Source organism: Acomys minous, assembly GCF_964271855.1.
Source record: "Acomys minous genome assembly, chromosome: 16".
In the NCBI taxonomy this organism is placed as follows: domain Eukaryota; kingdom Metazoa; phylum Chordata; class Mammalia; order Rodentia; family Muridae; genus Acomys; species Acomys minous.
Window position 1 is genome coordinate 10,169,173 of NC_140498.1, and position 25,145 is coordinate 10,194,317.

The window sequence follows — 25,145 nt, forward strand, 5'->3', positions numbered from 1 at the left end:
GTGAGCACCAACATTGCCCACCCCCCATCTGCTGCCCTCTAGGGCTGGGTTGGGGTCCATCTGGGCTGCTAAGGTTCCTTGTGGTCTCGGGCCCTGCGCTTAGAGTCAGATGGGGCCCATTGATTGCCACCCGCCCTGGCCTTCAGGTGCTTTGACTGGGACAATTTGGAGTATGGGATTCCAAAGGGACTTGGAAGTTCCTCAGTGGTCCTGAACTCTGCTCGGAGGCGAGTGTTTCGGATTGGCCTTGGGCTCCCAGAATCTGGCAGCATTCGAGATGTTGGGCTACCCTTGGGCTGCCAGTGGTGGGGCCCTGCTGTGGCTGGGCTTCCCTTCTTGGAAGAGCTCTGGGTACCATCAGCAGCAGGCCGGTAACGGGGAGGCCCTGGGGTCCTTGAGGTAGTGCCTCCATGTCGGTGGAACTGCTGGCCCTGGAGAAAAAAAAGGAGAGTGAGGTCTTGGATGGCATGGAGGGAGGGCCAGCAGGACTCGTGCTGCATGAGCCAGACACAGCCTGGTTTGCCTCTGCCACTCACCAGAGGGTTTAACCACTTAGAGTCTCAGTTTCCCCATCTGTAATATGGGATGGCTCTTCCCTCTGTGGTTCATGCATCTGCAAACAGGGTCAGATGTGGATGGCAGGACCAGAGCAGGCTGTTGGTTGGGGGCAGTGCTTCCGTCTGAGAATTGATCTGATTCTGACCTCTCCTGATCACGAACCCTCCAGATGGCCAGACAAGCCACTTCCCTCTCTAGACATAGGGGATCGATGCCTGACCAGCCTCTCCTGAAGGCTGCGGGGCAGCCCTGGAGAGGTAGAGAAGCAGTAGTGGGAGGTGACAGCAGCATGGGGAGCTTGCCTTCATTTCCCTGTGTAGCCTGTTGCTTTCAAGTAGGACGGCTCTGCTCTGGGGCTCCAGCTGCCTGAGGTTCCCAACTGGCCTTTACCTCCTTCCCAGGCCTTTCAGGCCTTTTCCTGAGGCTTGAGAGCCAACCTAGTATGGTAAAAGGCAGCCTGGAGGGGAGTAGATTAAGGCCCCTAATCCCTGCCACCTCTTGTTTTTCCCACTGGGCAGCCCAGCCCAGTCTCACATCTCTGGGTAGAATGCCATTCAGAAGCATTTCCCACGAAGGCCAATGAGTCAGCATCCATCCTGTCCTCATGGCTGGATGAGTGCAGATAAAGAGCCCAAAAGGCCTAGAGAGGGTTTCCAAGGATACGGAGGATGGCCTATGCTGACCCTAGGTGGCTACAGCCCCAGCCCTGACTCCCTGGCCTCACCTTGGGCTGGGTCGGCTACAAGACGCAGGCCTTAGTATTGAGACAGGGCCCCAGGGCCCCAGCTGGCCCTCACTGGCACCTGAGGGTCTGACTGAACTCCACCCCTTTCCCTAGCTACAGGCTCACCTCCAGTGGGTAGTAAGTGACCATTTTGTCATCAGAAAGCCAATAGTCGGCTGGGTAAGGTAGTGCACACTTTTAATCCCCCAACCCTTGGAAGACATAGGCAGGCAGATCTCTATGAGTTCAAGGGCGGTGGTCTTGTCTACATAGAGAGTTCCAGGTCAACCAGGGTGACCACAGTGAGACCCTGTCTTAAAGAAAAGAAGGATGATGTATGGAAAGAAGGAAGGAAACAGGAAGCTCAGGGCGAGGCTCTGCCACCATCCCTCCTGGCCTCACTGTCCCTGGATGTACAGCACAGGGATCCACAGAGGAGAATGCCTCCTGGGATCCTCCAAGTGCAGGAAGCTGGTGTTCCTGTGCCCAGCTGATGTGTGTGGCAAGAGGTGGACTGTCTTCCTGTTGGTCAGCGACATCCTCCAGCACAGCCATGACTAAGAACTTAAGCACGTTCATGGCAGCCAGGGCCCTGAGGAGCCAGGCCTAGCTACTCTAACACCAAAGTAGCCAGCTTCATCCTTGAAGCCATACTTGGTTGGGTGGCAGTGACACATGTTCGGATGAGACACAGGCCTGGAAGGTGAAGTGACCAGGCCAGGGATATGCGTGCAGACCTCCCCAGGAGGGACACGCAAGCTGGGTAGTGGGGTACCCCTTTACTGTTCTCATTCCACACAAATTCTGAGCCACCTGGGGCAACAGCATCTGTCACAGGGCCAGCTACTTAGGGTCAATGCCAGCTGCCACACATGAAGGAAGTGAACATACTTTCTATTTGTGAGTCAGCTTGTGACAATCAAGGGACTAGCACAGGAGAGACGCATTTCAGAGTTACACTGTGTAACCCCCTGAAGGCGCTATGCCATCAGAACACCTGCTCTGGACAGTGACCCACAGACTCTGCTGGCCCCCCAAGGCTGCCGGGGCCCTTTGTGAAGCAGGGCACCAGCACAGAGATACACCCCCAGCCTCCCCCGCTTTCTCTACAATCAAATCCAGAATGGTGACCTATACCTTAAATCCCATTTGGGAGACTGAGACAGGATTGTTGTGAGTTCAAAGCCAGCATAGGATACAAAGTTAAGATCCAAGCCATCCTGGGGGGCTACAGAGGAAGACCTTGCCTCAAAAACAGAAGGAAAAGAGGAGGAAAGTTCAAACTAGCAGCAAAATCAAATATCAGATCTGGGAGGGATCTCATGTGCCCATCCCATCCTGCAAATCTGGAAACTATGGCTGTTGGCACTCTGCCGCTCATCTTAGGTCAGTCCAGGGTGAACAACACTGCCTCTAACTTGTGTTGCCTCACCAGGCCCCTCAGGAGATGCTGATACAGACATCCCCCAAGGCTGAGTCTCATTTCTTTTCCTCCTCTATCCCAGGTCATCGTGCAGCGGTCCCTGTCTGCCCGGAACCTGAACCATGCCAAGGCAGGCTCCATTCTAGCCAGCTACCTGAAGATGCTGCCCATGGGCCTGATGATCATGCCAGGCATGATAAGCCGAGCGCTTTTCCCAGGTAGGATGGGCTCTGTGGCCACACCTGCAGTGGCAGGGCACCCAAGGCTCTAAGGATTTAGTCTACAAAAGCCACTAGATGACAAAGGAGGGATTTGCTGTTGCCCAACATGGACGAGGGAGGGACTGTCCTTAAGAGCACAAGTGAATCTACAAGGAGGTGGCTTAGCATAAAGTCCAGGTGAGGAGGATTTACAACTGTGTGGCCTTGTGAGTGTAAAGGAACATGCCTGACCACCTATTAAGCTTCGTCTGCAAACCAGGATCTGTACCTTCTCCCTGGTAGGACATATCAGACCCTGTAACTCTGGGTACACAAGAGCTGGAGGAATGTGGAAACGTGTGCTTTTTAGCTTTTCTTTTGTTGTTGAGACTCTGGGACTGAGATCCTCAGCCTACTACTGGGCAGCCACACGGCCCGGGTGGTTCTACTCTTTCCCTTTCATCATTTCTGTTTGTAACAAGGGGCGTCGCTGCAGCCTGGGACACAGTGGCTCAGGATGTGGGCATTTTGGGTTCTTGAGGTGACTGCAGAATACCTGAGAATGAGGGGCCAGACCCACCTGAGGCTGCCTGTCCACGGGGCGTTGCGCCTGTATCCTTGATGCATCTACATCTTCTCTTCCCCGACCCTGGGCCCACAGGTGGCCACTCAGGGGACCACTAAAGGTTCCACGGGTTACATGAGGGGCACTCAGCTGTCGTCGGGGTGGGTGGCCTGGTCCATTGGTCATCTGCTCTGAGTGGCGTCTCTGGAGAGGTACTGACCGCTCCCTCACTTCAAAGTACTCGTCTGACACTGACGAGGCCACCGAGGGTCGCCGTTGGCCAGGGCCAGAGCTGCCTGAGAGGCTGTCCTGGTCACTGAGGGTCACGTAGTCGTCATCATCATCATCCTCTTCCCCATCCAGCCCATTGGGGAGTCCTGTCTCCAGGCCATCGGGACCATCCTGGGTCACAGATAACTTTCGCTGTAGTGAGGCCTGGCTTTGGCTGGTCGGACTGGGTAGTGTGGGTTCTATCCCATTTGGGGGTGTCTCCTTTTCTGGGGTATCCAGGGCCCAGCCAATATTGATACCATCTTGGGCAAGTACACTTGCCACAGGGACTGTTCGGGGCTTAGGTACAGGGGCCTGAGGTTCAGGGTTGTCCTGAGGGAAGCCATTTTCAGCTGGGACCACATCCTGGGAGTCCCTGGGTGCTGGGGGAGGGCAGGGTTCTGGGCAGGGACGGGCCCCCTGACTCTGCTTCCATAGCTGGTGCTGGGTGCTGGCATGGGCTGTGTCACGGATCTTGATGCGGTTCATCTGGTTGGGCTGAGGGTTCCAGATTTTGGGGTCAATGATGTTGATATAGCCTAGGATGTCACTGCCAGGCTCTGGATCTGGCTCTACCCATGTGGGCAAGTACTCAAACATGTTAGCCCTTTCCAGGTTGAGCAGCCCCGGGTGGATAGGTGGCAGCAGCTCAGATAGGTCCCCTGGGCGCTCAGCCACTGCAGGGCCCCGCAGCCCTGGAGGCTTTGAAACCTCCTGCTTCTCAGAAGTCTTGGCAATTTCATCCACACTCTTGGCCTTGACCAGTGCATACTTGGGGTTCACAAGCTTCTTGGCCATGGTGCCCGTGGGTGCCAGGGGCACCACAGATGGCAGCACAATGGGCTCTGGCTCTGGCTCCTTCTCCATGGGGATGTCCTTGAGGCTGACACCTTGGGACATGAGGTACAGCTCCTGGAACTGCCGATCAAACATCTCTACCACCTGACCAGACAGCACGGAGATCACATTCCGATCCGTCCTTGCAGCTGACCATGTGAAGCTACAACACAAAGGCAGGATAGGAGGTCAGTACAGGGTATGTGGGCCTCCCTGACTTAGCGGAGTGTCCCTGAACCCTGAGGCCATGGGCATCTACAGTGTGAATTCCAGCTGGAGCTTGTCGGACTGGCCACTGTATAAAAACATAGGTGGCACTGGGTGGGGCACAGCTGGGGTGGGGAGTCAAACCTGAATCTGGGAGCCTATGCCTAGCTTTTCCCCAGCAAACCCCTGGGGCTCTACTGGACTCATGAAGGCAGCATGAGGGTACCTACTGTAGCCTCAGGTACCAGTAACCACCCAGCATGGTGGCTGTCACTGGTACCTTTGTTGTTATCAGAGTGACTGTGGCAAATCCGCCCTGCCTTGTGATGGTGCAGAGCTCACTCTGGCCCTGGAGATGGCTCTTGAGTGACTTTCTAAAGGTCTTGAGCAAATTCACCATGACCTAGCCCACCCTACCCCTGAGCCAGTGACTGTGTGGGATAGAACAACAGCCTGCTTGGACAGAAGTCTTCCCTGCCTGCCTCCAAAGACAGTGGGTGGACCCTGTCCTGCGCACAGCTCAGCAGTTTTGGGAGCAATGAACTGGAATAACCAGCGTGTCACATGCAGGGATTAAGGGCAGAAACCAGCTGGGAACCAGAGGCAACCCCTCCCCACGTCCCAGAGGAGAATCACCTGTAGGAGCCACATACAGCCCGGTCTCCATCCACAAACATGAACTTCTGGGCCAGGACACCCTTGAACTTGGTGGCTGACCGTGTGAAGAACTCAGTTCCCCCGATGCTGCGTACCCTGAGATTCTGTGTTGGGAGACGGGGAGGCAGAATTAGACAACTACAGGCACTGATTTCACAGGCAGAGGTGGCAGCAGCAGACGGCCCAGAGCCCAGAGACAGTCTGTAGGGGAAGGCACTCAGAACCCACAGGCCCAGAGAGGAAAGGGTCCTGGCCAAAGAGAAAGTGGAGCCACAAACTGCTGGCCTTCCCTTGGTCCTGAACATATAAAGGGCCTTTCTTTTCAGTGCAATGCCTCCAGAACCACCCAGGGCCTGGGTGCTGCACGATCCAGGATTGAGTACAGGGGCCACACGGAGTGAGGAAAACCTGACTGAAATCTACGCATAAAGGAACTGCTGAGGCTCACAAAATAGAACATCATGTAGGAGACCCAGGGTCCATCTGGCTTAAGAGCTTCCTGACTGGTCTACTCACATGTGACGGGAGTCTCACTCCTGCCAGAGCTATGGATTCAGACACTGACTAGTGGCACAGTCCTTGTCAGACTGAGCTGTAACTTGCCTATCTGTTCCCTCACCCACTCAGTGGTTTCAGTTTATTAACTGCCCACATGTTCATTTGTGCACTGACCCCTGCTGCGGTCCCCGGTGGCAGACAAAGATGACAGTGACAAGGATGCTACTGTGGAGGTGGCGGCAGCGAGGCAGATGAGTCAAAACAACAACCTGGGATGGCCAGAAGCAGAGGAGTGAATGAAGGTGGGGGCTGGGAGGTTCCCAGGAAAGGCTGACGTAAGGAGGACAAGCACCCCAGGGCAGGGATGCAGAGGCTGGGCAGCGGAAAGGCAGGCTGCTGCACACCTGGACTTGACTCTGGTGAAAGAGACCCCCACTTGCTTTGTCTGTGGGCTGGGGGAGCCATGGAAGGTTAGAGAGAACAAGCTAGACCTGCATGTCAGAGCAGTGCCAGCGTGTGGAGGATGGGTGAATGAACGGGCATACAGAGGCCGAGGCCAGGGCCTGGTGTGGATCAGGGAGGTGGCCGGAGTGAGAGGACTAGCCACTGCGTCCCCTGTCCAGCTCTTCCTACCTCCATGCTCTCCTGGTGGCCCAGAGTCCTAGCTACAGAAGTTGACAGGGGTGGACCCTGGGTGGGTCCCCACATGATGTCCACCCAGCTGTGGGGTGAACAATTGTCTTGTTGCTGGGCCTGGCCTCGAAGGCAGATAAGCTGTTTCCAGGGCCGAGCTCACTCTGGCCCCACCTGCCCGCAGCCTGCCCACAGCCAACTCAGCAGGAAGCTGGCCAGGGTCCAGGACAATTAGCACCCGTGACTTTGTACCTAACACACTGCATGCTCAGGGACCAGAGGTTGGAACAAAGATCTTAGAAGCCTTCCCTGTCACCTTTGCCAACCACACAGCCCAGCTCTGTGGTATCCTGTGGTCTCACCATCCAACACTCTGTGTGCTGGGGCCATGCGCCTCACCTAGGCAACCAGCCTGTTTGTCTTTACTCACCCCAAATTCTGTCCTTCTGAAGGGCTCAGAAAGCCATTACTTTCATCTTGGAATAACTCAGCCACATGAGAGGCAGGCCTGTGTTGTGCCACTGACCTACCATGTGATTCCAAGCAAGCCCTTTGCCCTCTCTAGGCTGTAGTTTCCCTGTCTGCATAGTGGGGACTGGCACTGAACCCATCTGCTCATCCACCACTGAGGCTGGGCAGCAGGCAGGGGCTTGCATCAGGCCCCCCACCCTCTGCCTGCTGTTCCTGGTAGCCTCGCCCCATGGGCCTGGCCCAGATGAGGTAATGTCTCAGGTGTCTGGGCTCGCGTGAGCACAGGTGGAGGATCCCACAGAGCTGTATTGTTTCAGGTCCTGGGATGCCCCTAGCTGGGGATGGGCAGGCGGGTGGAGGGTCCTTAGACTCTCTCAGACCTCCATAGGCACAGTGGAGCTGGGTGGGACAAGGCAGGAAGCGGAGGTGAGTCAGGCTGCTCTGGCCCAGAGTCCTCATAGAGGATACAGGGTTGGCATACACCATGCTGGATGCTATCAGGCTGGCCTGGGCATTCGGAACTCTGGACTACGTGACTCAGACACTGGCTGGGCCTCTCCGTGTCTTAGCTTCCTTTCCTGCAGCATGTGTCTGTCTACCTGGGCCACCTGCAGCTTGAGGGCTGAATGGCCTGCAGGGAGCTGTAGAGAGGACTGAGTTTTCACCGGGGACATAATGGGATACAAACTTGTGGCATATCTGGGATAGCCTGGGCTGCTGTCAGCCACACTTGGTGGCCAGCCTGGAGGACTTAGCAAGGGAGGTGATGAGGGCGAAGGCATCATCAGTCAGCCATGCCTGGACCACAGGAAGTGCAAGAGATGAGCTGGGGTAGGAGGCAGAGCTGCGGCTCACCCTGCACCTCTCACCCTGACTCATGAACAGACATGATATTCAGTAGGAAGTCCCTTGTGCGCTGGAAGCCCTGGTGTTAGTACTCCTAGCTCCTCCCCTAGGATGACCGACATGGTGGGCTAGGTCACTGTCGGCCTGTTAAAGGCCCTGCCTCTACCTACTTGATGCCAATAGTACCCTATGTCATGGCCAGCCCACTGAAGTGAGCCCCTGTGCCCCCAGATACAAGACCCTGGCATATATCTTTACCTATCCGTGGCCCAGGCCCAACCACGTAGGGCATGAGCTTACTTAGGAGGGGACAGGGGCTGGGGTCTAGCCCACCTCCCCTCTAATCTCCCCAACAATCCCAACTGGAGCCTGGCAGGACACAGCTTTGAGCATCTCTTCTCCTTCTCTGGCCCAGTGGGGACCTGGGCCCAGTCAGGTCTCCTCACCATGTGCCTTCCCATGGCTGTTGGTGGCTGGTGTTTCCTTGCTTGCCAGCTATGGAGTCAGCTCAGGTGGCTGCTGGTTTTTCCAGTTTGCCTGCACAGGCCAAGGAGCTTTTCACATTGATGGGTCTTTCACAGCTCTGGCCTAGCTCCCACTGGCTCTTAGCACTAGGGTCACCCCAACATATGACCTAGTCACTGCCCTGGTCCTGTGACGTTGGGAAGGGATAAGGCTAAAGGGCTGGGCACTCTTTTCAGGGCCCATTGCTCATTTGTAATGTTGGGGACTTTTTTTCCTTACTGCCTTTAGGGCCAGCAGACTGTGGTCCCCGAAACAGCTGGGGTACACACATCAGACGAGGCTATGTATACATCACTCCCTTCATGTGGGGACTAGGAACAGAACTGTTGCCGAGAGAGGATGGCTCCTAGCACACTACTATTTTGAAAGAACTGGAAGCCGCTTGGCACTCAGAACAATGTTAGGAACATTGTCCCTAGCCACACGGGGCAAAGGAAGCTGTCTCACTTATGCCCACCACAGTCTCCTCCTATGCTCTGCACAATTGTCCCGACAGGCGCTGGAGAGAGGGCTCAGCAGTTAAGAGCACTGACTGCTCTTCCAGAGGATCCAGGTTCAATCCCCAGCACCCACATGGTAGTTCACAACTATCTGTAACTCCAGTTCCAGGGGACCTGACACCTTTACACAAACATACATGCTGGCAAAACACCTATATATGTAAAATAAATTATTATTTATAAATAATATTTATAAAAAAGTAATTATTGCTGGGCACGGTGGCACACACCTGTAATTCCAGCACTCTGGAGGCAGAGGCAAGCAGATCGCTGTGAGTTCAAGACTAGCCTGGTCTATAAAGTGAGTCCAGGATGCCAACGCTACACAAAGAAACCCTATCTTGAAAAACCAAAAATGAAACAAACAAACAAACAAAACCAAATAAATAATGTTTTAAAATATTCCTGCCAGAGGGAAGGCATGGAGATGGGCCCATTTTCCACACAAACAATGGAGGCCCAGAACCAAGAACTGCTTATGGTGTGATGGCAGGGCCCTTGGTGTCTTCCCAGTTTGGTGCCTGATACCCTATTGTCACAAATGTGACCCTGCCAGGACTGCCTGTAACTTGGGCTTACAGACTCTGAGGCAGGTTAGAGCAGGATTGGGAGAGGGTAGTGGGTGGCTGAGAGCAGTCTATGGGTTACCAGCACAGGAAGTGATCCAAAAACAGGCCCAGACCCAGCCAGCCCACGGCAGGGAAGCTGGCCAGGAAGGCAGGCTCTCCACACAGTGACACCTGGCAGGACTATACCCACAAGCACCTCTGACCACTTGTCTAGGGCTATGGTCAGATGAGAATTAAGAAGCTGGGGCCACTTTTTGCCCATGAAGATGTCTGGCCCTTTAGACCTGGCTACCTCCCCAGAGAAGAAGGCAGTAAAGTGAGACAGGACAGGCTACTAAATCTAGCAGGCTGCCTTCCAGCCCTGGTGGTCCTGGGACAGTTGAGAGCTAACAGTGAGACAGGCAAGGCTGGCTCCCACAGCCCCTGCTTTAACCCCAGGTTGGCAACTGCACCCCTGCTCACCTTAGTGTGTACACAGCTACTAACCTAAAGTTTCACCCACAAGCAACTCCAGGAGCCAACTCCCACAGTAGGCAGTGGGCAGGAAGCCCATGTGGGAAGCATCAGAGAATTCTGAGAGACAGGTGTGCACTCTCCTTGTCAAACCCATTTCTTACTGGCTCTTAGGCACAAGTTATACCCTCTCCTAGACCTCAGTTTCCCTGTCTTTCTTGTGGGATCCTAGTCTGAACAGCTACATGTGTCTTGGCTCAGACACCCCCATAAAGTCACAGGCAGTGACAAGTCCCACTGCTTTCCAAGTCCAGAAGCTCAGAAAACCCCAGACTGAGGAGCCACCACGGATTCTCCACCAAGAGGGGTCCTCAGACGCTGTGGGCCATGGCCTCCAAGCAACCAGCCTGGATGAGGATGCCCCCTGGCACCCACAGGACCCAGCTTTTGTCTGCCTCTCTTATGAGCGTCATGGGTCGAGTGACATACATGCTAAGCACTACCAGTATGTGGCAAATGCATGGAATGGGGACCTTCCTGGAGCTGCTGGAGCTGCTGCTGGCCCTCAGAGCAGCCAAGTCCCAAGTCCCCTTTTTCAGAACTTCTACACAATGGCTCTTTCTGGCCTGAGCTGTCAGCCTCCCCAGAACCATTTCTAGGTGCTAATTACATGCTAGGTGGGTGCGGGGCTTGGGGTCAACTTACCTAGAGACCACATGAAGAACTCCCTGAAATTAGAGACTGGTAGCACAGCAGAGAACTCACACCCACTTGAAAGGCTCCACAGGGGGGCCTTGACAAATGCTGACAAATTACAGGTTTCAAGCCCTGTCACTGTCACCAGCCCTGTGTGATCTGGAATCTGTGTTTCAATCACAGGCCGCCAGCCTGGGGCACTTGGCCCTCATTTCTAGTTTATTGGCAGCGACACTTGGCACCACCTGCTTCATCTGTAAAATGGGATGACAGATCCATGCCACTCGGGCTGTCAGTGGCTCAAATAAGTTACACCACAGAAAGTGCTTTGAGCAGTCACATGCTGTGCGAGACCAGCTGCTTCTGCAGACGTCTTATACTCAGGGACGTGGGCTGTGCATAGGTGCTGAGCTATGGCTGAGCAAGGCACCAAAAGCTGGGGGGTCTTAGTGGAAGAGCCTGGCCACACCAATTTATCTACCCATCAGACCAATGAAGTCATGGAGCCCAGAGCAGCAGGCAACAAGATCTCAGACAGAGCAAAGCGAAGCTGAGGACCCAGGCGTTATCTTTCTCTTCTTGAACTCCATCCCACTGTGCCTCCTTGCCCCAGCGATCTATCCCACACTGCTTAGGCATCTCAAGCCCACTTCAACCCTGACCTTGGCATGAAGGTATTTCCTGCATCTGAGACAGATTCTAATGCCATCCCATGGGACTGATGAGATAAATCGGAGCTTAGCTCCCGATTTTGGGGGCCAGAGCTCTCCAGGTGAGGTAGGAGCTGCCTGAGGAGGCAGTGAGCTCACACCTGTCACCAGAGGTATGCAGACAGACAGGAAACCTATGAGGCATGGGTAACACAGTACCTGGCAGGCACTCTGGCACCTGGGTGAAGGCATTAGATCTGTGTTTATCTTATCTACCTGTTGGAGGTAGTAAATATCCTATCCCTCAGGGCATTCAAGTGGTGTGACCATCTGGCAGAAAGCTCCGGGATGATCAAACTCTGGTATAAGGTGTTGTCTATAAGGCAATGTTTGTTGACTGACTTAATGACTCCTGCCCTCTAGCTTCCCAAGCAAGGGAAGACAGCTCACCTTGAGGTGCCCCAGGTGCATGTGAGCCCGCTCACACATGTGCAAGAAATATTTGACATTGCTCTCATCCACAATGATGTACACAGCCACCTTCCTCTTGAAGCCGGCGTCCAGAAGGTCCTTGAAGATGTCCACGTCTGTGAACATGTCCATGACCACAGCGATCACCTGGGAACAGGGAAAGATGGTGGTTTACAAGCTGCTACCAAGACACAAGGCTGTAAAAACCCTGGCTCCAGTAGTCTTCAAGGCAGAGAGAGTGCAGGGGCAAGGTCTGTCACTGTTCCATGTGTTCAGCTGGTCCTCGGAGCCTCCTTCCTCAACCAGGTTGGGATTCACTGACTGGTGCTACCACCAGGAAGGTCCAGTGAGGCCCCGAGCATAGCCAGGGGCTGAGCACAGGAACCTGCACTTGTGCCCTCCTGGATCAGATTCAAGACACATGTTCTTTCCTGACTCCTGAAGATGCTGAGACAAACCAGACGTTGGCACAGTGGAGAGGAGGCCAGAAGATGGCATGACCACTGACTTGGGACCTTCCTGGGCTGCAGTGAACTTCAGCAGAATGCCTACCTGAACCTGACAGCACCCACATCAGCACGTGCTCTTCTTGTCACTTGCCCACATATATGCCCACCACAGGTGACTGCCACTCTCCTGAACCTGACTAAGGGTGAGGTCCAGAGGTCAAAGTATAACTGTCCCACCCAGGCAACCAAACGCCTCAGTTCCCTGCCAACCAGAGGACTAGAATGGCACTCACAATGTGGCCCCCAGCAGAGCACAGTAATAGACCAGGGATGTTCTCAACTCAGGTGCCAGCTCCCTACACTGCCCCTTCCCTCACACTGGCTGACAATGCCAAAGGAGCTACAAGTCCCTGGGGAGCTGTGACAGTAGGGCTGGAACCCACCAGGCCTATCAGGGGGCTGAGCTCATGAGTGTAGCTCAGCATCTTCCCTCAATGAGATCTGTACATCCAGGGTAACAAGAGGCCACCTGAACCTACTGGGGACATGTCTACACACCCACAGTGAGCTCACCAGGCTAGCCCCTGCAGGCCCATCTGGGCTCCTCCTGAGCCTCTGGCCTCTGTTGACGCCTGCTGCTCATCTGGCACCAAAGTCCAAACTCCTAAGGAGGAGGAGGAGGCTTTAGGCCTGCCCGGCAGTGAACTTGCTGTGTGACCCTAAGTTAAACCCTTAAATATCTCTGGGCTCTTGTTTTCTCATCAGCAAAATAGGTTCCATTCATGAGAAGCAAGCACACTCAGGGCAGTGCACATCAGCGACCCCAATCTGAGGGGGTCCTCAGGGCCACACACACGCTGCCTTCTTCCCAGGCAGCCTTGCCTCTGACACCCCACTCTAACCTCTTGCAAGCAGCTGGGTGAGATCCCAGCACACAGCTGGGCAAACCGAGGCTGTTGACATCATGAGGCAAGTTGAAGCAGAGTGAATACTCCCCACCCCTGGCAGTACCGGGCTGCTCTCTGGCCCTCCTTTTGACCCTGTGGTTTTCAGGGCCTGGTGGTGCTGATCTGCTCAGGGTGGAAAGGGAAAGGAGGCTGAGCCCTGGGGACCCCTGAGTCTTCAGAGGGCAGCTCCTCACTATCCCTTAGGAGCTCTCTGGTGGCAGAGTGGGCACAGAGCTGATACTGGCAGGGGTAAGCTGGAGGGCAGTATCGGCGCTAGATGAGGAAGTACTTTCCTTCGCAGAGTGGGAGAGGTGAGGTGAGATGGAGGACACAAGAGCTTCCCACTCAGCATATGCTCAGCAAAAGCCAGAGATTACTGGGGAAGCCATAAAGCAAGAGAAGAGACTCACAGTAGGTGGGCTCCTGATGACCGCAGCACACTGATAGACTCTGTGTGTGTGTGTGTGTGTGTGTGTGTGTGTGTGTGTGTGTGTGTGTGTGTGTGTCTGTGTGTCTGTGTGTGTGTCTGTGTGTGTGTGTGTCTGTGTGTGTGTGTGTCTGTGTGTGTGTGTGTGTCTGTGTGTGTGTGTCTGTGTGTGTGTGTCTGTGTGTGTGTGTTAGGCCATTCCTGAGCAAGCAAACAGCTACTTGTACTGCCCTGGGAAGAGGCCTGACCTGGCTGACATACTGCTCCCTGGAGGTTCTCCAGCACAGTGCATCCCAGATCCGTCACGGCTGGTTCCAAGCTGTGGGCACCATGGCAGATTGAGATGTGCCCCAGCAGGACACGGTACCTGATCCAGAAATCACAGGCTGCCAAGATGGACTTGTTAGGACCCATGCCTCAAGGTGGATCCCTAACAGGGTCCCATGGCTGACTCTGGCTCTCTTTGGGAGTTGGATTTTATCCCTACGATGGCGACAGGAAGACTAAACAGGTATCAGCTATACTGGAAGGGATGGCTGCCTAGTGCTCCTGGGATCTGAGATGCTGCTGCAAGGAAGGGCTCCCTACTGCTCCTAGAGTCCAAGATAACATTGGAAATAAAGGTGCTCGTGGTGCTCTGGTATGTGAGGTACTGTTGGGAGAAAGCTTCCTGCCACTGCACAGCACCTCACCACATCTTGGCCTGCCCATGGTTAGGTCACAAAGGTCCTTTGAGAACTCTTGGTACATGTGAGACTATATTGGGTTTGTAGGCCGGAATTGTGGTGGCAGCCAGTGACAGAGACTGAAATAAGCCCAGCCTGCCTTGCACACTCCTCCCAGCCTAGGATTTCTAGAGTTCACAGCTCCTAGCATTACCTCTAGAACCTCAAAAATGCTGCAGCCAGCAGTTTTCCCTCTCTTCTCACAAGAGAGGACCCTGAAGCACCGTGCCTCACAACCACTCAATTACCTGTTTGGATGTCCTACCTCATTTGTGACACTGTGAACCCATCGAAGGGTGTTCTGCCTGGGAGGGTCTCAGAGAATTTTCATCTATCAGGGAGACAGGCGGTGTGGCCCTGGAGCTCCCAAAGTGCTCAAGGCCTGGTCCTAGCCACCTCCCATCTTAAGCCCCTCAGTTTCCACATCTATGAAATGGGGTGGTGGATAAGCTATCAAAGCCTGCTGAAGCGCCTGCCTTTATGCACCCTAGAGCTCTGCTCACAGCCCACTGTGGCCTGTATGAGCTGGCTGGAGCATCCTGCCATGTTAACAGGGTCTGTGAAAGACAGTTTGGTAGCTACACCTCATAAGAGACTGATAGGATCCAGCTCTGCCAGGTGCTGGCACCAGCCCACGGCTCCAAACACCCACAGGAGCTTCTTCCAAGCTGTTTGTGCCTCTAAACTTCACATAGAGCAAAGCGTCCTCATGGGACAGCGGATGGACAGGTTTCCCCACAAGTGCCAAAGAGGAGGGGTGGGTGAGCAGCCAGCTGGTCTGAACATAGCTGAAAACTATTGGGGTGCTGGCCCAGCCTCTGCCACACCTTTCCTGAGAATCCTGACCCCACCGGTTCCTTTCCCCCCAAACATCCTGCCTTGAGTGTTCCATACAGGCTGTCTCCAGGGCCACCTGTTGACGCTGCCCATATCTGGAGAGCTGTTCAGGGTCCCTCAAACTATCAGCTGGCATCTGGGTAGCTCACTCACGGAAGGAAACATCCAACACTGGAAAAATGACCCAAGGGGCAGCTAAAGCAACAGACAGTCCCCATATACAGGATCACAAGAGGCTCATGTCTTCTTAGCTAGGGCAGAAGCCATCCTGACACATGGGCCTGTGGACAATCTGCAAAAGGACACTGCCTAGGTATTGGGCAAGGAATTCCTGAACCAAGGATAGGCAAACCTCTGCAAAGAGCCACATGTAAACAGCCTAGGCTCCCTATTCCAAGTGGTTGTGTGTGTCAGTATGGGAGACAAGTGGTATGGATGGCAGAGAATACATCTGTATTCCAGATGTGGTGAAGCAGGTGTGGCGTTTGGTGTGGCCAGTGGGCCACTCCTATCCTACAGCCTATTCTGCTCCTTCCTAACAAGAGTCAAGAGCAAAACTTCACAGTGTTCAGCTGGTGCAGCAGTACAGATGCTCATCTGGCGTGCTGAGGGCCTGGCTTCCATCCACACCCCACTCCCCAAAAGTGTTTGCTCCCAAGGAACTTCACTGCATTCTACAACAAATCTCTAAAATATTTAAAAGAACAAACACACACCAGCAGCCTACAACATAAAAGCCACTGTTTCTGGCAGCCATGGTGCCGCATGCCCGTAACCCCAGCAATTGGGAGGCAGAGGCAGGCGGATTTCTGTGAGTTCAAGGCCAGCCTGGTCTACAAAGTGAGTCCAGGACAGTCAAGGCTACACAGAGAAACCCTGTCTCTAAAAACAAAACAAAACAAAAAGTCACAGTTTCTGGTACTCAATAGAGAATTACTATACAAAGAAATGGGAAAACAAGACTCACTGAAGGGGCAGGGCCAGGTGGCTCACGCCTTTTAATCCCAGCAACAGGAGGAAGAGGAAAAAGGATCTCTGTGAGTTCAAGGACAGCCTGGTCTACAGAGTGAGTCCCAGGACAGCCAGGGCTATGTAGAGGGACCCTGCCAAAATAAATAAAGGTATAGAAGAAAAAACCGAAACTAAATGAAAATCTATAGTGGCTGGCATTTGTAGTTGTTGGGTATCATGGAAGAAGAGTGAAGTTGAAGATATGGCAGCACCAAGTATCTAAACATCACACAGAGAGAAAGGGACTGGAGAAGCACAGCAAGCAATCAGCACCCATGTTAAACTTCAAGAAGTCTAACAGAGGGAAGCTAACTGCAGGGGATGGAGTGAGAGAGATCAGAAAGACACGTGACTAAATAACCACGGAAGTTTACTTCTTCACTTGGTAAGACTGGAAATCCACAGACTCAATGACACACAGAAGAGACAAAGGAAAGCCGTCAAAGCACATAGAACCAAACCACTCAAAACCAGCAATTTAGACTCTTAAGAATAGCCAATAGGATGCTGGGCGTGGTGGTGCATGCCTTTAATCCCAGCACTCAGGAGGCAGAGACAGGCAGACCTCTTAAATTCAAGGCCAGCCTGGTCTACAAAGTGAGTCCAGGACAGCCAAGGCTACACAGAGAAACCCTGCCTCGAAAAACCAAAAGGCAGAAGGAAAGACGAAGGAGGAGGAGGAGGAGAAGAAGAAAAAGAGGAAAAAGAAAAAGAAGAGGAAGAGGAGGCACAGGAGGAGAAAGAAGAGGAAGAGGAGGAGGAGGAGGAGAGGACAGCTAGAAGGAAAACAGGCCATTTCATATGGAGGGAAGCTGACATCTCACCAGAGTCAATGAGAAAAGAGACAGTGAGCAACTCCATGAAAACAAACTGTCCACTTAGAAGTAGACGGCAAGGAAAATGAGGCATAAAGCTGCGAGAAGTCACTCCTGGCAGGCTGTGCCCTGCAGCAGTCACCCCCTTGTGGAGGTGAAGAAACTGAGGCCAGAAGAGTGAGTTCCTGCCTACCTTGTGTTCTAGTAGTGGGGTGGGGAGTCTTCCCTCCTGGGGTGGAGGGGTCTGATCCAAGCCACAGAAATAGCAGGCCACCAACATTCACAGAGAATGTTGCACTTCCCAGGGACGTAGTCACAGTCCAGGGCTGCACACCTCTCCCACTGTCAGGATCATGTATCTTTCCTAGCTCGGATCCCACACCACCATCTCTCAGAGCCCACCTTACCCTGAAGTAGACCTGCCTCAGCCTGGCCATCCCTGCCCTGCCCTGCCCTGCCCTGCCTTCCTGGGTCACTCCAACACTCACTTTCTCTACTTGTTATGGTGGTATGGAGGTAGGATAAACCTCCAAAGTACCTCTTTCTCCATCCTGAACCCCAGCTGCTGCTTGGGACCATGCCACCTGTTAGAAAGAAGCCTCATTAAAGCCAATTAGAGGATGGCTGCAGCCAGCAAGTCATAGACAACAAGCCTTGCTGGTCACTCCACAGACCCTTAACAGAGCTCAGGGGAATGGGTGCTATTGTGAGACTCCCTGTGCCTCAGGAAGCCTTCTCTTCCTCCCTGGGGCTCCGTAAAGCTGAAAACGGAGTTGTAGGGTCATGGGGTGTGTTGGTGGCTGGCAGGTGAATATGAAGATGGAGGGAGTGCGGAGACCTGGTATCCACTGGCTGCAGCTTGGCACTACATACCATGCTGAGGAATAACTCATGCTCTCTTGTGGTCATTTAAATCTCTCCTGGCCTTTGACAAGCAGGAACCAGTCTTACTGAGGACGGCCCAGTACAGAGGCGAGGAGCTCTCAGGAGCTGCCAGAGACAAGACAGAACTGGGCTTGGATCTGAGTCTGCCTGACCCTGAAGCTGGTCTTTCCCACACCCCATATGGGGTGTACCCTGGAAGGCCTGTGTGGGGGCCTGTCTGGTGGAGGTCAGCTATGAACCCTAGTAGTGGCCAAGTGGCAGGCAATCCAGGGCCTCTCTCAACCCAAGGGATGACCTTTGGCTTCAGGGTAAACTTCCAAACTACCATGACCAAGAGCTCCACAGAACCCAGCCCAGGTGCAACCACACCAAAGACCCAAAGCTCCATGCCATTCTATGCTTTGGCCTCATCTGTGACATGAGCAGGTGGCAGGGTTCCCTCCTGGAGAACAGCAGAAGGGCTCCTTCCAGGCAGGGCACATCTCAGCTCTCCATTACGATGCAGGAGCTTGCCACGGGGTGGGGAGCCTTAGAGAAGACTAGAGCCAACACCTGGGATTATGCTATCTGATGGCTCCCACCCCAACAGGTGTGGCCTCGCCCAAGGCAGGAGCTGCCACAGCAGGCAAAAAGCAGCTCCTGGCCCACAGGAGTCTCTGTGTTGGGGGCTATTTTGGTACAGTCATGTGCCTCCGAATAAAAGGACACACCTGGAGGCACACATTGCTGGATGCTGCCTGCAGAGTCAGTGTACTCACACACTTGAACAGCAGCAACAGCACTAGGCAGCAAACATACCCTTACAATACTGTGGAAGGCATGCAAGGCAGTGTTGACTGAACCTTCATGATGTGACGTGTGGCTAGCCTGCAGTACTGAGGGACTGGGAATAACTGTGGCTCCCCGTTCCAGGCCCAGCGTGGCCAGCTTTCTTTCATCGGTGGCAGCCCAGTGTCTAGGGGCCCAGGAACCTGCAAACATGCTTTCACTGCCCTGAGCTAAGCAAGCAGGGAGCAAGGCCTAATGGGCTCATTATGGGATGTGGTTGTACAGAGCCTACAGTTTACATCCTCCAGTTCTCAGTTCTGAGGCTTTGGGCAAGGTGCTCGCCCTCTCTGAGCCCCGCCAAACCTTGGATTCCTTCTGTGGACAATAGGGGCAACACCTACTTTATGGAGCTGTAGCAAGGATTACACAGAGCAGGCAAAGCGCCTGTTCAGCACTTGGCATATAGTTGGTATTTAATAAATGCCTCATTAAGCTGCCTTTATTCTCCTGGAGCCAAGCGACAGGCCAAGACTCCAGAGTGTGAAGGCAGGGATCCAACAAGCAAGATGTGGGGGTCAATGGGGTGTCATGAAACTTGGTTCCACTTTCTTCCTGCTGTGTGGCCCGGGCATGAAACACAACTTCTCTGGGCCTCCAATCATGAGCCCTGGCTGGAAGACATACATTTGAGGCCAGCTGAGGGCCAGCACCTGACACCTCAGCTTCCTTCTGTGCCCTCCACAGTAACTTGTGGAAGGTATGACACACGATCCCCCTGGGGCTGGTAAGGGGTTAGTCCTCGTCAGGGTAGGCACTAGGATCTGCTGTAAGAGCCTCTGATGGAGGCCCAACCCCACCCAACCTCACCCTCTGAAGGCCACACTTGCCCTCACCCTCCCAGGCGTGATGCTACAGGCCTCTGGTATGCGGCTAGAGCCCAGGGGTGGCTCCTCCCAGCCTAAGCTTGGGGGAGGGCCGGGAGAGGGCGAGCAGGGGCTGCCTCAGAGGGAGCTCACTGTGAATGGAGAACAGTGCAGAGCGAACAAGCTGGTAGCTCAGGGCCACACAATCATGAGAGTGCAGTGTGGACCCCACCGTTCCCAGTTCCAGCTGAGTCTAGGAGCCACGCAGCAGGTGGCAGGACCAAGGGGACCCTCTACAGCCCTCCGTGCCTGTAGCCACTTCATAGACAGAACAACCAGGGCCTAGGAGAAGCCAGGGCTGGTCCAACCCCACAGTGGAGGCAGCACCAGGGCCTGCTCCCGAACTCCTGTCTCTTCCCAGTTAGACCATTTCGGTCTTCAGGGAAGGGAGGGTGCAGCAGAGCAACCCTGACAGGAACATGGCCACCAGGGGTGGCTGAGGTGGCGTGAGCTGAGTGTGTGCTGTGTCATTTCCTTGCCCTAGGGTCCGTCAGTTGTGCTGACTACGGGAAGAGTGACTCAGTGCCAGCATCCATGCTGCAGAAGCCCCCATGGAAAAGGGCTAGTCAGCAAAACCCCCCATCTGAGCCCTAGAAGCCTGGGGTTCCCCTAACCCTGGAATAGGGTGAAGAGGGGAGGTGAGTGAGAGGGGCAAGAGATGACTCATGGTGAGAGATAAGACAGCAGATCTCCTACAGGAGGAACAAGGAGAGGGCGGGCAAAGCGCTCAGTCAGCATCCATTGGCGTCTGGGCCCGCCCCAGGAGGCTGGGAAGCAGCAGTAAAGAGGTAAAAGACTCAGGCCACCTAGGTCAGCTGCCCCTCCCAGGTCCTGCTTGTCACTGCCCTGCTACCAGGTACCAACTCCAGGGTAGGTCCTGGAGTGCCACAGGCCTAAGTGACCTTGGGCAGGACGACTTATGAGTCTGGCCTCAGTTTCTGCATGTGAAAAAAAAAAAAAAGAGGCAGATAACACTACCTGAGATTATAACATGCTCACACTCCACTGAAGCTGTTATTATAGCCTTCCCACGTACTGTGTGGGCCACAAGACAGGGATAGGGGAACAGGGACTCCCACAGGCCCACAGGGGAGGGGCCTGGGCCAAGACAGCACCGTGGGGGTGTGAACAAACTCTTATCTCTGTCTCTCTGTCAACTCCTAGGCCCCTCTAGGACTCCCTGATGAGGGGACCAGGCTCCAGGTGTAGGAAGCAGAGGTCAATGCAGTAGGAAGTCACCTACTTTGGTGCCACATAGATGGGGCTCACTCACACTAAGATCAGATGTCTTCCTGGCTGTCACCTTAGACAGGTGCCACTGTACCTTGGAGGAGTGGGACTAGGTGCATATGAAGCTATAGGTCTGCAGGAAGTAGACATATCTCAGCTGTGGTCGCAGGGATGGGGACAGGAAACCCTAAGGGTACAACTTGGCCCCAGGCACCCCTATCTGTCCCTATCACTGACTGGGCCCTTGTCAATCTGTCTGCAGAAGATTAGAGCCTGTGGCGGTTCCCAGGCCAAGCTGGAAAGTGGAAGCTGCCTCCTTTCTGGGAGAGCAGGTCAGGCCCCTGTCAGATTTTATTCCTCCTCTCAAGTATCTGGGCTCTGCCACAAATGGGAGACACCCCAGGCCCTTTTAGGGGCAACAGGTCTCCGGCTATTGTCGGGCATCCAGAGAATTATCCAGGCCTTCCTCATTCCTGCCACCCAATACTCCATCATCACGATGACCAGAGATGCAAACTGTACCTACATACTAGAAACCCTCAGCTGGCAGCCCTGTGGCCAGAACCTCGTCTCTCCTGGAAACCAGAGCCAAGCCACCTTCCTAGCTACTGACCCATTTTTGGTCTCCCTGCCTAAGAGATCCCTGTCAGCCAGGACAGTCCCCAGGGTGAACATCTGGCCTTGTATACTTGACTGCCCCATGCTGGACCTGGACGGTGAAGGGGTCAGAGAAGCTAGGGACACTCTCACTACCAGCTGAGGCCACGCCTGCTCCAGATGTAACACAACATGCCGGGCCACCCATGCCTGTCAAAGCAGGCACACCTCCACTCACAGCCACGGCCACCCAGTTACGGCTACGTTACTTCTCAAGATGTGTGTCAGTGTGTCAGCGTGGAGCAGTCACCCACAGCCCTGGGGGTGTCAGGTAAGGGGATCCAAACAAGGTTGAGAAGCCTCTTGATGGCAAACCACAACCCAAGTAGACTCTCACCTCTTCCACTGGCGAGAACCTTCAACAGGTGGTACCCCCACCCCCCATCCAGGCACCCTGACCTGGACAGTGGCTGCTACTGTAGCTTTCAGAAAAGGGCTTAGAGAAGCTGAGCAGCCACTGCCAGCCACTCAGCACAGCTGGGAAGTAGGTAGATTTTCCTCAGGGCTCCAGACCAGCCTCCTGCCAGCAAACTCTGTGTGTGTGTGTGTGTGTGTGTGTGTGTGTGTGTGTGTGTGTGTGTGTGTGTGTGTGTGTATGCATGCAACCTTCTACCTGCTAGTCGATCTGAAGCAAGGTAAAGGGGAGCTCGGATTCCTCCCACATGGCTCATGCACTGCATTCAAGAAACTCAGAAGCACTCGAGCAGGGCACAGAAGCCCTTTGATCCTGAAAGCCCAGGGGGCACCTGCTAAAGGAGGTGGGTATTCGGCTGCTGCCTGCTGAAGGAGGCAACCAAGAGGTCAGCCAGAGGTCCGGGGCGGGGGCCATCTGGTTCCCCACGCGTGCCGGGTGAATGGGGTCCCGCCGTGGCGCCTCACCTTCTGCGCCTGGCTGACCATCTTGCGCACCACCTCCTTGATGTGCGGCTGCCCGTCGATGGGTGGCTGCATGTAGACGCTGGCCCGGGTCACACCTCGATAGGCGATGGTGTCAGGCCAGCCCAGGTCCAGCTGCGGGATGGAGCGGTCCGACTTTTGGGGCCAGTACTCCAGCGAGGGCAGTGGCTCGGCCGTGTCCGGGGGCTCGCCCGCCGCGCTGGCATCCTCGCTGGCATCCGCGCCTCCGTTGTCCCGGAGCTCGGGGCGGCGGCCCGAGCCCCGCGGGTCCTCCGAGCCCGGGTCGTACACCTCGATGGCCTCCACGATACGCGAGAGCTCCAGCTCCGACAGAAAGTCGCGGATGTTTTCGCGCTTCAGCACCTCGTAGAAGGCGTCGCGACCCCGGGCCACCAGCGCCTCCAGGGCCAGCCGCTGCTCCTCGCTGTAGAAGAACTCGGGCTTCGACTCGCTGGAACGCCAGTTCACGTGGTTGTCGTCCAGACACTGCACCTGGGAGAAGGCCATGGCGGCCCTCGCTGTGGGAACGCGGCCCGACGGGCACCGCGCTCTCGGGCTCCGGGGCCTCGGCGCCTCTGCGAACCGCACCTGAGGGAACCAGCAGAAGACTGTGGTCCAGGTCAGAGGTCGGGTGGGGGCGTGGCGAAGTGAGGGGGCGTGGTCGAGTGGGCGGGGCGAGGAGTCTCGAAGGGGCTGGAGCCGTCCAGGGCCGCCGTTCGCTTCTGAGTCTAGGGATCCGCCTGGAGTTCGCGGAACCCTGGGAACTAGCTGGGGCTGCCAGGGAACCTCGCCCCAAGTCTGGATTAAAAGCCGGGGCGCAAACCTGGATCGGGCTCGCAAACCCGGAGGCCTGCCCGGAGGAGGGACTTACTTACCGGGCAGGTGGCGCCGTGCAGACCGGACGATCCAAGGAACCGCAGGCGTTGGTGGTGGCAGCCGGCTGGACCGCCCGTGACTAAGGGCGGTCCCGCCCTCCCCTCCGCCCTCACCTAGGGTCACGTGTGGACCCGAGGGCGGGGCCGGAAGCTGATTCACCTGTCCCAGACAGTGCAAGGCTGGACAGTTTGCTGCCTCGGGCCGCACAGAAGCCTTCCCCCGCTTCTGTTGGCAATCCTGGTCCAGCCCTAGCCTAGTTGTGACTCGTAGGTGGGATACTAAGCTGTCCAGTTGTAGAGGGAAGGTTGGGCCATGGCTCCACCCCGCAGCTGCTTCCACACTCTCCGTGTGCACAGAGCAGGCACAGGTTAAGCCCTGAGCGATGCTGCCTGCCTGGATCCTACTTGTCATGCCCTGGTGCACATGCCTAAGCCCTGCGACAGGGAAAGGTGGAGAGGTCCAAACTGTGCTTGGACCCAGCTCTTGGCTAGGTGACTCCCAGTAATGGAGAGCATTGGCTCCACATGTGAGGGCAGGGTGTCTAGGTGCAGGTTGGCAAAGCCCATTAAGCCCTGCGGACAAACTGCTCCTTCCTGAAGCTTGTTGCTCCAGGCTTCCAAGCTGATTCTGTCCTGTCTTTCCAGCCCACCAACCAGCTCTGGGCCAAGATGGAGCTAGCTTGCGTCCCTAGGGACCCTTGCCCGTGGTGGTATTATTGTACCTCTTCAGACATGTCGCCACTGTTCATTAGCCTGTCAGGCCTCCTTGCCCTGCAGCCACTGCCTCCCAAGCCTAGTTAGCACCTTTGGGATCCTCATCCACAGGAAGCCTTATGCCATGTCAACACTGTGGCAAGCTGCTTGGCACCCCAAACCCCCAGCCACCAGAATCACCCCCTCACCTCCCATTCCCAAGGAACAGAGAAGGACAGTGGTGTGAGTCTTGGACCCCCTGCAAAACTGTATTGGTCCTCAGTTTATACTCTTCTTAGCACTGTGGAGTTCTTGGCTTCATTAAGGAACCCAGCCCCTGGCTGGAAGGCTCTTTATCTGCCCCACTCTTGGTCAAGTCACAAGAAGTTGTAAAAAGTATACTGGAGGCTATTAGTGCCTTTGGCCCGTTTCTGGCAGCAGCATATCATCTATGTAACTGTCTTGACCAGAAAACACTTTGGTACCATCCAAAGACCTGCATCAGATCCTCACCAGTATCTGAGGGTGTTTGTGTGTGCTGGGTGGGTGTAGGGGGATACATAACCTTGTTATATGTAAGTATTTTTTAAAATATTTTATTTAATTTTAATCTATGTGCATTGGTGTGAAAGTGTCAGATCTTGGAGTTACAGACAGTTGTGAGCTGCCATGTGGGTGCTGGGAATTGAACCTGGGCCCTTTGGAAGAATAGGCCGTGCTCTTAACCACTGAGCCATCTCTCCAGCCCCTTTATGTATGTATTTATGTAACAACTATTACCATCAAGATGTGCCCATTTGCAGATTTCTGTGAGTTCGAGGCCAACCTGGTCTACAAAGCGAGTCCAGGACAGCCAAGGCTACACAGAGAAACCCTGTCTCGAAAAAACAAAGAAGCTAAAAGAATAAGATGTACACACTTGTAATCCCAAGACTTGGAATTGCTGGGGCAGGAGGATTACAGGGTTGCAGGGTTGCAGGGTTGAGGGGTAGAAGAATTGTGACACTGTAGAGACCTTACTCATTAGAACTGAACCTGGCTGCCATTGTCTATCCCCCGGTCCTGTGGAAATGGCGGTGTCATTAGCAAACTTCCAGGGTGTAATCTAGCACTCTGGGCCATTTTCCAACCCCACCAACAACGTCAATGTCTTTCATCTTACTGTTGTTGTTTACTTCCTTATTTTGTGGTGACGGGGATGGAGCCTAGCCTTTCATACAGTAGGCAAGAACTCTATACTCCGTAGTCTTGTT

At 54.7% G+C, this 25,145-nt stretch overlaps 2 protein-coding genes across 3 annotated transcripts in view; one reads left to right on the plus strand and one right to left on the minus strand.

The window, feature by feature from the left end:
* The window catches only part of SLC5A10 (solute carrier family 5 member 10), a 47,817-nt gene that overhangs the window by 13,300 nt on the left and 9,372 nt on the right, over positions 1–25,145 (plus strand). For both annotated transcript variants that reach the window (XM_084760902.1, XM_084760903.1), the window contains one exon: positions 2,788–2,923. In XM_084760902.1, coding sequence (XP_084617028.1) covers positions 2,788–2,923 — 136 coding nt within the window. The remainder of the gene's footprint in view (positions 1–2,787; positions 2,924–25,145) is intronic.
* On the minus strand, positions 7–23,290 carry FAM83G (family with sequence similarity 83 member G). The gene is made up of 6 exons (XM_084760873.1): positions 23,200–23,290; positions 22,307–22,912; positions 11,733–11,900; positions 5,421–5,545; positions 3,486–4,740; positions 7–431 (listed from the first exon to the last, which is right to left on the minus strand). Exons 2-6 carry the CDS (start codon positions 22,829–22,831, stop codon positions 69–71), a joined length of 2,436 nt encoding a protein of 811 aa, XP_084616999.1. The 5' UTR covers positions 22,832–22,912; positions 23,200–23,290; the 3' UTR covers positions 7–68.

Coding starts and splice junctions, on each gene's coding strand:
- FAM83G (XM_084760873.1), bottom strand. CDS start 22,831: ATGGCCTTCTCCCAGGTGCAGTGTCTGGACGACAACCACGTGAACTGG. Junction 5,546..11,732: donor TGCACCTGGGGCACCTCAAG/GTGAGCTGTCTT, acceptor CTCCCAACACAG/AATCTCAGGGTACGCAGCAT. Junction 4,741..5,420: donor GCTGTATGTGGCTCCTACAG/GTGATTCTCCTC, acceptor TTTGTGTTGTAG/CTTCACATGGTCAGCTGCAA.